Here is a 15,000-nt window from a genome sequence, read left to right as displayed (position 1 = left end):
CTTAGAGCATAAAGAATAAAATAATCCTAAATCAAATTCAATCGTTTTGTGATATAACGGATATGGTTTGCAATCACCCAATCACATATTCATACAATCACCCATTTACCCAACCATCCAATCATCAATTTACCCATTCACAAATCACCCATCCACCCAATCACCCAATCATCCATTCGCCCATTCACCAATTTCCAGTCACCCAATCATCCATTCACCCAATTACCCATTTGCCCAATCATCCAATCACCTATTCACCCAATCATCCAATCAACCATTCGTCCAGTCATCCAATCACCCAATTTCCCAATCACTCATTCACCCAACCATCCAATCTCCCCAGAAAAAATACACACAAAACCGAATCAGACACACTGGAAACAGACTGCACCAAACACAGATAAACAAATAAACAGACCTACTATGTTAAAATAGAGAGCTGTGGGGGAGGTACCTGATATCTCGCATCGTAAAAATAATAACAAAAAGGTGACAATAGAAAGGCTTCGGGTGCAAAGAGTAGACCTGTAAATGAGCTCTATAAAAATTGACTGAAACTCTTCGACAAACTGAAGATTCAATTATTTTTTAAAAAAATAAGGGCATCATTGGAGAGCAGAGTGATAAATAAAATATATTAAAATAGTGGGTGTTATTTCTTACTGATACTGGAAGTATGACTGCCATAATTTGATGTAGAAGGAATGCTAAATAAGCATGTCATTCATATAGGTAAAGATGACTTCATCAAAGTCATATTCCTGCCTCTGGAATTTTTTTGACATAGTCAGAAAAATAATCACCATTATCATCTTTAACTTCTAGTGCCATGACCAATTGAATTTATTCCTCACGGGACTCACATCTTTATAGATGCTCGACAAGTCTGAACTGCGATCCACAAACAGCTCAGCCATTGTGAGAACATTAGAATAATGTAGCAATGAGTATGTATCAGTAAATGTATCAGTATCAGTAAATGACAGAAGAAAAAGAACTTAAATAAATATGACTTCAGGCCAATACACTGAATTTTAAGTAGAAGTGAATTATCAAGAAGAAACTTCGGCAGGCGTAGCGGAAAAATTCAAAGAATCGAAATGAAGGTAAATCGCCACAAAACAGCAAGCTCGCTTGGGCTTGAGCAAAACAATGGCAGAAAACGTCCTGATTTGCACGGGAATTAATTAAGCTACTTACCATTGTTCCTTATAATCAGGTACTCAATCAGTGAAGAAACGGTCAACCAGTTTGTTTACAACGTGAGGCAATCGAAATGTGCTTGTAGCAATCTATCCTAACTTTCGATTTGAAGGTGTCTACATAACGGACTTCCAACATTCGCAATTTACTTTATCATAGTTTTGAGACTCGCCAGGTAAATGTGGTCAATTTTGGCTTAGATGAAACAGTGAAATTTATCGCTCGGTGGCTCAGCTAAAATTGGCTACAGTTGGGATCACGACGGGTTTGGAAAGTGAAAAAATAATTTAACGAAGGATGTGTGAAAATACCCAGGGAAGTGTTCAGACACGCCTTTTATAAAAAGCGTCGCTTAGTCTTGGCAATATATACATCGTTAATATAAACGGTCCCCATGAGCTATGCGTAGCGTTGTGGAACACTCCTAATTACTTTACGGTCATGGACTACGATTTGTGAATTCTTTATTTATTTATTTATTTATTTATTTATTTATTTCCTTTTTTTAAATATTTGAATTTGACAAATTGACTGATTTCAGTTAATTGACTGAGAATTTACAGGTCTAAAAGAGTTCAAATAATGGATGTTTCGAGTGTATACCCTTCGTCAGCAGGCAATAAACGGAGGATGAATGATAATGATCAATGAACTCTGGCCCGGGCGTTGGGTCTGTGAGTAAATCATTTAACACACATGGTGGCTATGAAACCGTCCTTAGGGCGGAGGAAGACTTTCGAAGCTGGGTTGACGAAATGAATTTGGAGGCGTAGCCATACACTACTACTACTACTATTTAACAAACATTACCCTACTTGACTCAGGTGTGAATAAGTACCCTAACGTGGTCAGTATAATTTGTACAAAAGGTGATTTGTGTGTATGAGATGGACATGGCACCATAATATGGCTTACTGGGAGAGGGAATAAAGTACCAGAAAGCGCATTGAGCATGGCCAAACAATTTAAATGCTCTATTATAGCAGAGTAACTACTATAAAAATGGGGGTACTAAATCAAGTTTTAGAAGCGCACAAAGCAATCCGAAATTGTAAAAAAGCGCTATATAAGTGTTCAAATTTAATTTTCATTGCTCGCTGCGATCAACTTTTCCAAGATGAAGAAAATAAATTTTAAAAAGAAAGAAACATAAAAAAATATTAATAATAAAATTTCTAAAATGAAATTTAAAAGAAATAAATAAACAATAAATCAATCAATAAATAAACAATAAATAAACGTTTAACATTTTGTTTACTCAGCTCACATTGACACTTGAAATATTGGAAGATTGTCTGAAATTGCATGGAATTCTTCCCCTTATCTCTTCATTCCAAATTGTTCCATGTCTCGATGACTCAGTCCAAACGAACGAGTTTATTTTCTCCTTCTGGTTTTGTATTCCAGGCTTAGCCGATGCCAGACCTGTGGCTATTTATAGCGCAAGCCTGTCTGACAAATCAATTAAGGAGGAGTTTGAAATTTTAAAAAGGGTTTGGGGGGGGGGGGGGGGGATAACTGCCGTCAAAAAGTCAAAACATCCTGTCATTCCTTTAAAACAAAAAACGTTTACTTCAAACATCGATATAATTACAATATCGATATGATCTCAGACTTGTCAAATCGTATTAAACATGAGACTGATTTAAACCATTAACTCACTCAACCCTATAGACTTTTGCTACTTTTCAAAATTGGAAAAATGTATTAAAATGAGCATGTAAGTAGGCTACATAGTTTTATTCAATTACCATTAACAAGCAAAAAACTATAAAACATTAGCTTTGATACTAGGCCTATAATATGTCTCAGAAAAATGTAATAAATAGGCATGGGGTAAAAGTAACCCGGGTAAACTACGGATATAGTCGGTGTTAGGGTTGAGTGAGTTAATGACGACTTTTTTCCATGGTGAAACGACGACAGGACAAAGGAAAGAAGGGCCGACCAAAGAATACCTGGAGTAGAGGTATAGAAGCAGACACTGGGAAAGTGACGGCACGGGACAGAAAAAGTGGATAACGTTCATTGGTGGCATGAAAGCCTTTTGAGAAAAAACAAAAGGGCCAAATCAACTGTTAAACAAATAACATGGCGTACAAATCACATATTGTACAAATCACATGTTGTAAAAATCACATGTTGTAAAAATCATATGTTGTACAAATCACATGGTGTACTAATCACATGTTGTACAAATCACACATTGTACAAATCGCATATTGTACGAATTACATATTGTACAAATCACATATTGTACAAATCACGCGTTGTACAAATCACATATTGTACACATCACATATTGTACAAATCACATGGTGTACAAATCACATATTGTACACATCACATATTGTACAAATCACACGTTGTACAAATCACATGGTATACAAATCGCATATTGTACAAATTACATATTATACAAATCACATATTGTACAGATTACAAGTTGTACAAATCATATGTTGTACAAATCACATGTACAGATTACAAGTTGTACAAATCATATGTTGTACAAATCACATGTACAAATCACACGTTGTACAAGTCACATTTTGTACGAATCAAATGTTGTACAAAATCACATGTACAAATCACAGTTTGTACGAATCAAATGTTGTACAAAATCACATGTACAAATCACATTTTGTACGAATCAAATGTTGTACAAAATCACATGTACAAATCACATTTTGTACGAATCAAATGTTGTACAAAATCACATGTACAAATCACATTTTGTACGAATCAAATGTTGTACAAAATCACATGTACAAATCACATTTTGTACGAATCAAATGTACAAATGAAACGTTTTTATCTATTATCTTAATCATCGCGTTTCATTAGTTGTTGATTTTATCTAAGCCTTTACTTTACCAAAACAAAACGTTAAAAAAATAGAAACCGAAACCGAAACAAAAAAAAAAAACGAAAAAAAAAATAAATAAATAAACAAAACAACAACAAAATAAAACAACCTAACAAACAACAAACAATTTAAATACAAAAACAAAAGCTGCCCAATAGTTACAGGAGAAGATACAAAATAGGGTTCTATGTATCGATAAAGAATAGCTCTGGATCATTAATTGTATCTGGTATTTACGATCTGTACAGAAAGAACGCAAAGAAAACAACGAAATCGGTGGTATTTTGAGATTGAAAACGGCGTCAAAACATAATACAAGGTGAAAACGATGGGAAAACAGCATTAGCAGGTGTAGCATGTACAGCGAGGCTGCTGGGAATGTTCAAGGGTGTCACGTGATAAATAAAGTCTGGAACAAGATTGGATGTTTTGTTTCATTTGTTGATTTGTTTGTTTTCTTAGAATATTTAAGTGTTCATCATTTATAGTGAGTCATGTTCCGCCAATGTGAGCTTGTCTGATTAGATTTAGATTTGAATCTTCCAAAAATACAAAATGTTTATATAATGCGTTACAACAGTAACTATGAGTGAAATTTGGATGGGTTGACAAGGGCCGCGGTGTTGTTTTTTTTTTGTTTTTTTGTTTTTGTTTGTTTTTTATCAAGTACTGTATCAATTAGTGACCCATCGATTTGATACAGTGTCCTGTCGTATTGACATTATTATTATCATCATCATCGTCGTCGTCGTCATCATCATCATCCTCCTTGTCATCATAATTATCGTCGTCGTCGTCGTCATCATTATCATTATCGTCGTCGTTATTATTATTAGTATCATCATCATCATCATTATTATGATTATGATTATGATTATGATTATTATTATTATTATTATTATTATTATTATCATCATCATCATCACCATTTTAGCTATTTATATTTATTGTTGATGAGGAGGATTGGACGTTACCCCCCCCCCCCCCCCCCCCCCTTTCTACACGATTTCAGCTTTGTTTTTATTTCATTTCCTTTCAGTTGGATAATCAAGTGCCACGTCATCAATCCACACACACACACATCATCGTAACGAAATCCCGGAGACAGCACCACTGAATGGAACGGCGGCTTTCACTTTCAGTCCGACACCGAGAGAGAGAGAAAGAGAAAGCGATATCTTGAGGTCATCGGACACATCGACGACGAGCGAGACTGGAGCAAATTCTTCGGAGCCAATCGGATATTTGGATATTTAACCTTTGAAAGGGTCAAGGCCATCACCGAAGTCATCACAGTTCGGATTATTGGGATATCGTATAAATGAGTCAAAGTCAGGTTGGATAAATGGCTGGATCTCAATGACTCTGTGATCTCCACAGTCCACGTATTCGATACTTCAATAATCACACCGTTTAGCCGACTGGCCTCATATATAAAAGTATTAATAGACTATTCCATTTCCTCAAATTTTGATGTAAAAAATTAAGAGATTCCAATTCGATGAAATAAAATCTTGTGATCCGTGGCTTGAGAAAGAAATAGAACCAAATAATGAGAAATAAATTGAGCTCGGTATTAACTTCCGCTGAATAAAAATAAAACAAACATATAACAACAATAATAATAATAACCAGGTTACCAAAAATCATTAATAAAATAGTCTGCCTTGATCAACAAAGTCACTGGTTTATTTCTCGAGTGAAAGATTATAACAGAATTATAAATATTCCTAGTTTTCCCAGTCAAAGCAGAGCCTAATTCTATTCCAAAAAAAATGTCGTCCTCAGTTTCTGACGTAGAGAAGGGAGCCACTGTTAAACTAGACAAAGTAAAATACCACCCAATCCAATTCATCACAATTTAATTCAATCCTTCTTAGAAATTCGAAATTATCCCTAAATAGTTTCTGTATTCATACTTAGCTAGAACAAGACAGAACCGTATTCTCTTTACCAAGGGGAAAAAACAGAAGAAAATAGAGCTAAACGACTAAAAGATAGACAGAATTAATGGAAGGGAATTTAGTTATTTAACTATATTATTATTGTAGTGCACAGCAGTTTCACTGTATTTTAGACTACTGCAAAGACAATCTTGGCACGCTTTTTCTCTGAATCAATTAAATAATAAAAGTAAAAACCCCAAGAATATGTCTCTATCAACGTGTCTCAGATTTATCCCCCACAACCACAACCACCACCACCACCACCGTCCCCCATCTCATTTCCAAGGGTGGCGGGGGGTCCATAATATTCCCTCCATCTCCAACATCTTCAACGTCCTCCTCCCCCGTCACATACTCCACACCCTGGTGATAGGCCTCATCCACAGCATCATGACCACGCCCACCCTCGTCTTTCAGCCCGTCCAGGGCAAGAGCGTCAGCACGACCGCCAAGTCATCCTCCTGTACCTACACAGTCGTCATCAACGAATTCGATTCCTCCAAATGCTCCTCCATGAACCCCTACGTCCAGGCGGACGGCACGGGGGAGGAGAGGAAACCCCACCACAAACCGCCGGCCTCCCCAAAGGGGATGATGAAGGATCGGTCGGCTTGGGTGGGCAGCAACTACAATAAACCCTCGTCCTCTTTCTCCTCGGCCTCGTCGTCGTCTTCTCCCAACGTGGAATCCCAGCTAGAGAACGTGGAGAACGCGTTGCTGGAGGAGATGGTCAAAAGTAGGGAGATCAACTCCACTCTCAACAGACACGCTGCCTTGTTGGCGTCGGCACAGAGGACCCTGGAGTCTTATAAAGCCAATTTTACTCACGTGTTTAGGTAAGAATCTACTTGATTACAAAACAATCGGGTACCTACAAGTTTTAAAAAATGAGCTTTTTTAACGCAATATCCACTAAACGTGCTCAAAGTGCTTTACAAGGGGCCCCTGGACATCAACAGAAACACTTAACATGTTGGACGGGACATGACTCCTGTTAGGCGATATTACAATTTTTTTCGGACATAGACACTGCTGTCAACGGCCAAGTACTCATTTTAAACCTGAGTACGGTGAGAGGGATATGAGTAAAGAGCCTTTTCCAAGGACTCAACTTTGAGCCGAGCGAGGCTCGAACCCAGGGCCTTCCTATCCGAAAGCGAGTGTTATACGACTAGACTACATAGACCGCACAAGTAGCAACGTTGAGAAATCTAAAACCTACAGGCCCAAACGGTAAACCATTCTTGGCACAAGCAGACACACCTGATCCATCCAAACCGTCGGATGTTTGTGTTTTTTTTTGTCTGTGGCCTGTAAGTCCTTTCAGTAAAAACAATAATGGGCACTTGGCCCAAATTAGATCAGGAGAAGGTTCTTTGGAAAACAATAGTGATTAATATTCTTTTCATAACGGCTGTTTCACGCTACAGAAACCTGGACAAACACCGTTTCTGAGGGCTTGATGCGTATAAAAAAGGACTTCTTATCTATGTACTCATTTATATCGTTCATTTTATCAATTTACAAAACAATATATACATCCATCTTCAACGACCCGAGTAACTTTCCCTTATAGTAGTGATATCGAATACAAAAAGATCTGAAAAAGTGTGTATGAAAGGTGCCAGACAAAGCAAGAAAGAAAAGAAGCAGAAAAATAGAAGGAACAAAAACATCCCAAAAAATCAGTCTACAACAGAATACATAGCACATTACCAAATCCTTGAATTCTTTGTCCACATCAGCTGGTTGAAATACAAACAAAATTACAATTCATGTAGAAATGCCTGCATCATGACAACCCTGGATCTGTCATGTCTTGAGTAGTTACTCAACTACCATGATCCGTTTTGCACGTGCGTACATCCCCCCTTCACACACCACACACATACACATACACACACACACATACGTAGAGACAGACAGACACACACACACACACACACACACACAGACAGAGAGAAAGAGAGAGAGACAGAGAGAGACAGAGAGAGAGGGAGAGACAGAGAGAGAGAGGGAGAGAGAGAGAGACAGAGAGAGAGACAGGGAGAGAGAAAGAAAGAAAGAGAGAGAGAGAGAGAGAGAGAGAGAGAGAGAGAGAGAGAGAGAGAGAGACAGATGGACAGACACAGACACTAACATTGTACAACATTTCAAGACATGAATGAAAGACAATCACTCCAGACTCCAGACTCGTGTGGCACAGATGTGGCCCCGTCTGCCTCACGCGTTTCCTAATGACACAATGGAAACTGTTTCCGGCCCCCACAGAGGATACAGCGAAGAAAGGTCAGGATGAAACCCGGTAATAGTTCAACGGCCCCGAGGGTCGTGCGATTAATGCACGGAAACATAAATAAATAAATAAATAAATAAATAAATAAAAAATACAATACAATACAGACGGAAGACAAATACAGATTAAGAAATCAAAGAGCAGGCATCGGTGTAAGGTAAAGAACTGAGTGTGAATGAAAGGTGCCAGACAAAGCACGAAAGAAATATACAAGAAAAAGACAAAAACATCCCAAAAAATCAGTCGACCTCGACTTTATCTTACACTGTGGTGCCTGCTCCTTAATTTCTTAATTTGATATTCCAACTTACTTGCCTAGTGTTGACAATGAATTTGGAATTCTCTGAAAGAATCGTTTGGTGACGATGCATTATGGGAAGGGACATACAGATATGAAAAGACATTATATGAAATCACAAAACTCCCGTACATTGAAAAAAAAACCCAAACAAGTGTTTAAAATTTAATCAGAAAACTCGTCCTTGAAATATCGATAAATTTTAATGACCCTCATCTTAGTCTCAAAAGAATTATATATATATATATATATATATATATATATATATATATATATATATATATATATATATATATATATATATATATATATATATATATATATAAACAAAATAATAAATAAAATAAAAACTCTCAAACCTGGGACGTTCCTGAAGAAGCTTGAGATTTTTTGTCAAGATGAGGTTTATTTCAATAATCGATCGATATTTAGGACTATTTTTCTGGCCAAAATTTTTAATATGTGTTTTTGTATTTACAAAGCACGGCACAACAGTAATGAGACACGACCTTGAACCCGATGTATTTTCTCAAATCTATTTCCGAATTGAATTGCATACTTGACCCACAGATCGCTGGTCAAGGGGTGGGGGGGGGGGTCATTGCTGCATGCAGACTACTTAACTCTAATGGGTATTTTACATAAGGAGTTGCAAATGGCGGCGTTAATGCAATCTGAGCACATTAAGGCTGTGGTGTGTGGTGGGATAATGGCCATTGCCGGCAATCAACACATCTAGTTTGATTGGGGATTCCCCGAATGACGTCCGATCGACACCAATTTATTGCCCGTATCGCCCAGGCCTGGTGACGACCGTATCAACTTTCGTAATGGACGTGTCATAACTTTTAAAATTGGTACAGTAAACGCCGCTGAAATGACGACCAAATCAAAATTCGAAATGTACGTACACTTGGTACAGCAAACGCCGATGAAATGACGACCAATAAATCAAAAACTCGAAATGGACTTGTCGTAACTTTTAAACTTCTAACAGGAAAAGCCGCTGTGTGGTCTTGTGGTACGACACTCGCTTTCGGAAAAAAATAGAAGTGTATGATCTATGAATTTATGAATATATATATATATATATATATATATATATATATATATATATATATATATATATATATATCGAAGATTCCCTCTCTCATTTCCTCCCGTTCTATCCCACCCACCCATCTACCCAGAGCGATGGTCAACATGGAGCGCCGACTCCACCACCAACGTCGCATCAATCGCTCCCTGAACAAGAAGCTGTCCAACGTGATCCTGGACGTGGTGGAGGTGAACAACGTCCTCACCAGGAAGATCCCCAAAGGGTCCGCCAAGAAGACGCCGTCCAAGTCATTCCACGTGGAAAGTGTGGGCAAGGTCAGGTCCTGTGTGGGGATCGCAGACTCCACCAAAGTCTATCAAGGTAGGTCACCGTGACACTCACGGTCTTACTATTATTATTTTATAGTCTATAGATAGTGTGCGCTTGGCTAAGAAGCTCACAACATTGCCATCCGGAAGTCTATCAAGGTAGGTCACCGTGGCATTCCCTGTCTTATTAATATTTTAGTCTATGGGTTATTTCAGAACTAATGTACATAAATCATTATGAGACCAGGAATGTATGGGGTCCAAACAGCAACTTGTTATTTCCATCTCAAGAACAACAACAAAAATAACAACATACGACACTGGACTTACTTTAGTGCCCGCCAAAGCTCAACACTGTATGTGATTTACGACAGGACAACATCAAGCCTGCTTCATTTCTCTATCGACAAGTAACAAGTAAACGGCATCAAAAATATTAATATTAACAAAAACAACTTTGAAACCCCGTTTGCTTCATGGACGAAGAGCGCTTTGGTTTAAGTGAGACACTGACTCTACCTTGCGGCTATGTGGTCTTGTGGTAATGACAATAGCTTTTAGATCGGAAAGTCCTGGGTTCAAACCTCTCCCGGCGCATAATTGAGTCCTTGGACAAGGCTCTTTACTCAATTCTCTCACCGTACTCAGGTGCAAAATGAGTACCTGGTCGTTAACAGCATTGTCTCTGTCCGAAAAAATTGTAATATCGCCTAACAGACTTCAGTCCTGTTCCGTCCTACATATTAAATGTTGCTGTTGGCCAGTGGCCCCTTGTTAAGCGAAGCGTTTTGAGCACGTTTAGTGAATATTAAGCTATATAAAAGCTAAAAAAAAAAGCTCTATCTTGTGTTATGTCAGGGTAGACTTGACCTGGCGTTATAAATTCTATTTATAATTTCTATTATGAAAATCAAATTAAATTTGCATGCAATTGATGGGGCGAGATTTTGTCTTTTGTTGATGGGGAACACAACTTTTATCAGTCAAATTTAATGAATTTTGACGTACAATTCAAACTTTAATATCTGGTCCAACCCAACATAATGGAATTTTTGGCACATTTCAAGGAATTCCATCCCTCCAATGTCACGTGACATGACACGCATTGTGATTTCATTGGAGGAATTGGATTCCATTATCGTTTATATGGAATTCCTCCTCCACTAATGACGCGACACCCTGATCCAGACATCCGCCTACCTCTCTCAAAATTGTTCCAGAAATACAAACATAAATAAAACATTCGTTAAGACTAGAAACACGCGAAAATTTATATATATATATATATATATATATATATATATATATATAAATATATATATATATATATGACAAATGATATATAATAGAAATACTAAGTAAATGTATATTTATAACACCAAACAAAATTGACATTGCTTTTAAACCTTTCAACGAGGTTTCTATTTATAATTTTAACTGCGATCTCGGGTTTTGTCTTCCATGCTTACAATATTATTATTATTATTTTATAACAACGTCATGCAATAACAATAAATTCTTGAAAAATGCAACACTGGCATATCTCGTCAAAGACGCGCTAATGAGTATTTCGAGAAGATGAGGTAAGAATGACATTTCTGTTATGTTTTGACAAGTTATACAACGGCACTTCGCCCTGGAAAAGAATACAACAGACAGTTATGGAAACAGAATAATTGGGAGATTGTTGTAGTCAGAGCTAATTGTGGACTCGAGAAAGGCACATTGAACGACGATAATCAGAATATAAAACACTTAAAACAAAATTATTGAAGTTTTTTTGTAACTTTCCATTTATACAGGGTGGTCGTTATATTCAACCTCGTTTAACCCTCTCCTTACCACCCATAGGAAAATCGTCACATTCGTTACGATGCAACAGACAATTTTCTCATTCTGATTTCTCTTCTACATCACAAAATGTAAAGAATTGCTTTGATTACAGCTATAAATACTAAACACTGTGCTGTAGAGCTCACTTGTTACTTCTTTGTTTGAGTAAGAAAAGTCTATTCTTGTGTTGGGCGGGAGTGAATTTTCGGGGGAAATTCTAAAAATACTTGGTAAGGAGAGAGTTAATATGTAACTTAAATTGTATACAGAGTGGTCGGTTACATTCAACCCCGTAAAATATGTAACTTAAAGTGTATACAAAGTGGTCGAATATACTCAACCCCGTGTATTATGTAACTTTTGATTTATACAGGGTGGTCGTTATAATATACAACCCCGTTTATGTAACTGTGCGTGCATACAGAGTGGTCGGTTATATACAGCCCCGTAATTGTAACGTAGAGTGTATACAATGTGATCGGTTATATACAACCCCACATTTGTAACGTTTGATTTATATAATATGGTGGTCGTTATATTCAACCCCGTATTTATAACTGTGAGTGCATACAGAGTGGTCGGTTATATTTGTAACGTTTGATTGATACAGACTGATCGGTTATATTCATCGACGTGTTTTCTGGATGTATCTACGTTTACGTCCTCCTTTGACGATTTACATTACAATGACTTAGGGACGATCCATCCTTCCTCCCCCCCCCCTCCCCCCCCCCCCCCCCCCCCCCAAAAAAAAAAAAAAAAGCCAATCCACACTCAATGACATTTCCGACACCGCCATCAGCTGGATTCAATGTACACTATTCCATCTATCGGACACTAGACGTCTTTAGGGCCATTTTCACATCGGGTACAAGTGTGGGTGACATCGCAAATGAAGTGTCTGATGCAGATGAAGAAGAAAAAAAAATTCTTTCAAGTTTGGAAATTAAATCTCAGATGTCCTGATTTATAAACTTCAGCTTATTAAGCCGACGTTTATTCCGGTTTCTGTAGCGTTAAACGTACGATAACAATTAATTGCCTGATACCATTCGGATAGATGTTCGCTCGTCTACCGCAAAGCACTTTCCGCCAGGCCTAATAGACCTAAATACCCCAATCACTGCTGGATGGACAGAAAAAAAAAATCTCGATTACACCTGAGATCGAAAAAAGTCCCTTTTCTTGTGTCGCAAGTACTCTACTGACTGAGCTATCGGGATTCATTGGACCTGACAAATAAAGCGTGTGTGTGTGTGTGTGTGTGTGTGTGTGTGTGTCCCCGCGCGCGCGCGTGTGATCGAGTGCCAGTCGAGTGTTATCACCGATACTCACACCTCCAACCAGAGAGATTTGATCCACTTAGAAGGCGGTGGTGAGTAAATCTGTCAGACATTATCGGATCGGTCAGTTGTTGTTCCAGTCCAATTAGGCCTGGCGTGCGACTGGTAACACCTGAAATTACTATCTTTAGCAGTCATACACACACACACACACACACACATACGCACACACACACACACACAGGGCAAAATCATTAAGGTGCACCGTACGTGCATTATCGATACTTGAGCTCACGGTGTTACAGTGGACATGACGGGAAGGTATCGGACCGTGTTACTTGTTACTGTTATATCTATCATATCTATCCTACATAACATTTGGACGAAGTGAGGAAGGGAGTGAGTGAGTGAGGGAGGAGGTGAGTGAGGAAGTGACGAACAAAGTGAGGGAGAGAGTGGGTGAGTGAGGGTAACGGACTATGTTACTGTTATCTATCATATCTATCCTACACAACACCTGGGGGAAGGGAGTGAGGGAGAGAGTGAGTGTGTGAGTGAGAGAGAGATAGAAAGAGAGAGAGTGTGTGTGTGAGTGAGAGAGAGTGTGTGTGAGGGAGAGAGAGAGAGAGAGAGAGAGAGAGAGAAAGTAAGTGAGTGAGGGAGAGAGAGAAAGTAAGTGAGTGAGGGAGAGAGAGTGTGTGAGTGAGTGAGAGAGAGAGAGAGTAAGTGAGTGAGAGAGAGAGAGAGTGAGTGAGAGAGAGAGAGTGGGTGAGAGAGAGAGAGAGTGAGAGAGAGAGAGAGAGTAAGTGAGTGAGGGGGTGAGTGATGGAGGGAGAGAGTGAGGGAGCGAGTGAGGGATAGAGTGAGTGAGTGAGTGAGTGAGTGAGTGAGTGAGTGAATGAGGGAGTGAGTGGGCCAGTGAGTGAGTGAGTAAGTACCTAATCTTGAATGACCCACACAAAACTCTTTAACTCTTTGAACCCTCAAGTTCTCGTACCTGATTATTGCTAGTCCCAATTCATCCAGACCTCACAACGACCACAGCAGAGACTCACAAAGACTCCACTAGTTCTATATGAAGCAGTTTTATTATATTATTCTTATTCAAATGTTTATTTTCTCCGCTTTCTTTTTATAATTGTCACCGTCCCATGAAATGCATTGTAGAAGGGAGAGTATGTTGTTACCTTTGCCTTCCAGTGGAAATCTACCAGACAGACGATGAGTCGGATTCCCAGTGTTGCCTCTATGTCTTCACTATACCATTGTCGTCTCCATACAATTGTTGTCACGATACCAGACGGCGCCCCCGTTGCGAGCCGAAATAAGTCCCGGCAACCCTTGTACGCAGAATCCCTGACTACGAACAGAGCTGCACATACGAGATGGAAGTCGGTTTGGACGAATTCAATCCCTCGTAGGGGCGGGGACGTACACTCCTCTAAGCTTGGTGAGAAGTTGCCAGGCTTTGATAACAGTAAGAGGAGACACTGGGTAGCTGCGAATCGGCTTCGGTCGAGGAGCTACCTAACAGCAAGTGCGCTTCATCAGTAGAGTCTTTCCACCTGTCCAACATGTACCCGCTGTGGGCAAGAACCTGAGACGGCAGAGCATCTAGTCGAACGGTGTGTTGTGACGATGCTACCGGGCGGGTTCGCGACGGTGCACGAGTGCGGACCGGACTTTTCTGATTGGGTCGATCGTCATAACATAGTAGTGTGATAACCATAAGAGGCTGCTGCCAAGATGAGGGTCATTTAAATCGATCAATATTTGAAGGACGAGTTTCCTGGCCCAATTTTCAAATACGGGTTTTTCCAGAGTACGGCAGCATAGACGATTTGGCTCATGAGACATCAGACCAGAGAGAGGGCGGCAGAGAGAGAGAGAGAGAGAGAGAGAGA

The 15,000-nt window shown here is 39.0% G+C and overlaps 2 protein-coding genes across 2 annotated transcripts in view; one reads left to right on the top strand and one right to left on the bottom strand.

The window, feature by feature from the left end:
• The window catches only part of LOC144977653 (protein disulfide-isomerase TMX3-like), a 221,833-nt gene that overhangs the window by 34,312 nt on the left and 172,521 nt on the right, over positions 1–15,000 (bottom strand). The gene's annotated exons all lie outside the window — the stretch shown is intronic.
• The window catches only part of LOC144977652 (uncharacterized), a 133,947-nt gene that overhangs the window by 19,996 nt on the left and 98,951 nt on the right, over positions 1–15,000 (top strand). Inside the window, exons 2-3 of the mRNA XM_078923080.1 lie at positions 5,112–6,854; positions 9,803–10,032. Coding sequence (XP_078779206.1) covers positions 6,223–6,854; positions 9,803–10,032 — 862 coding nt within the window. The 5' untranslated portion in view covers positions 5,112–6,222. The remainder of the gene's footprint in view (positions 1–5,111; positions 6,855–9,802; positions 10,033–15,000) is intronic.

The sequence above is a fragment of the Berghia stephanieae genome, chromosome 7, assembly GCF_034508935.2.
Source record: "Berghia stephanieae isolate SIO BIC M18660-M18661 chromosome 7, UCSD_Bste_1.3, whole genome shotgun sequence".
NCBI classification, from domain to species: Eukaryota; Metazoa; Mollusca; class Gastropoda; order Nudibranchia; family Aeolidiidae; genus Berghia; species Berghia stephanieae.
Note: the sequence above shows the minus strand (reverse complement) of the source record. Positions and strands in the feature narration are given on the sequence as shown.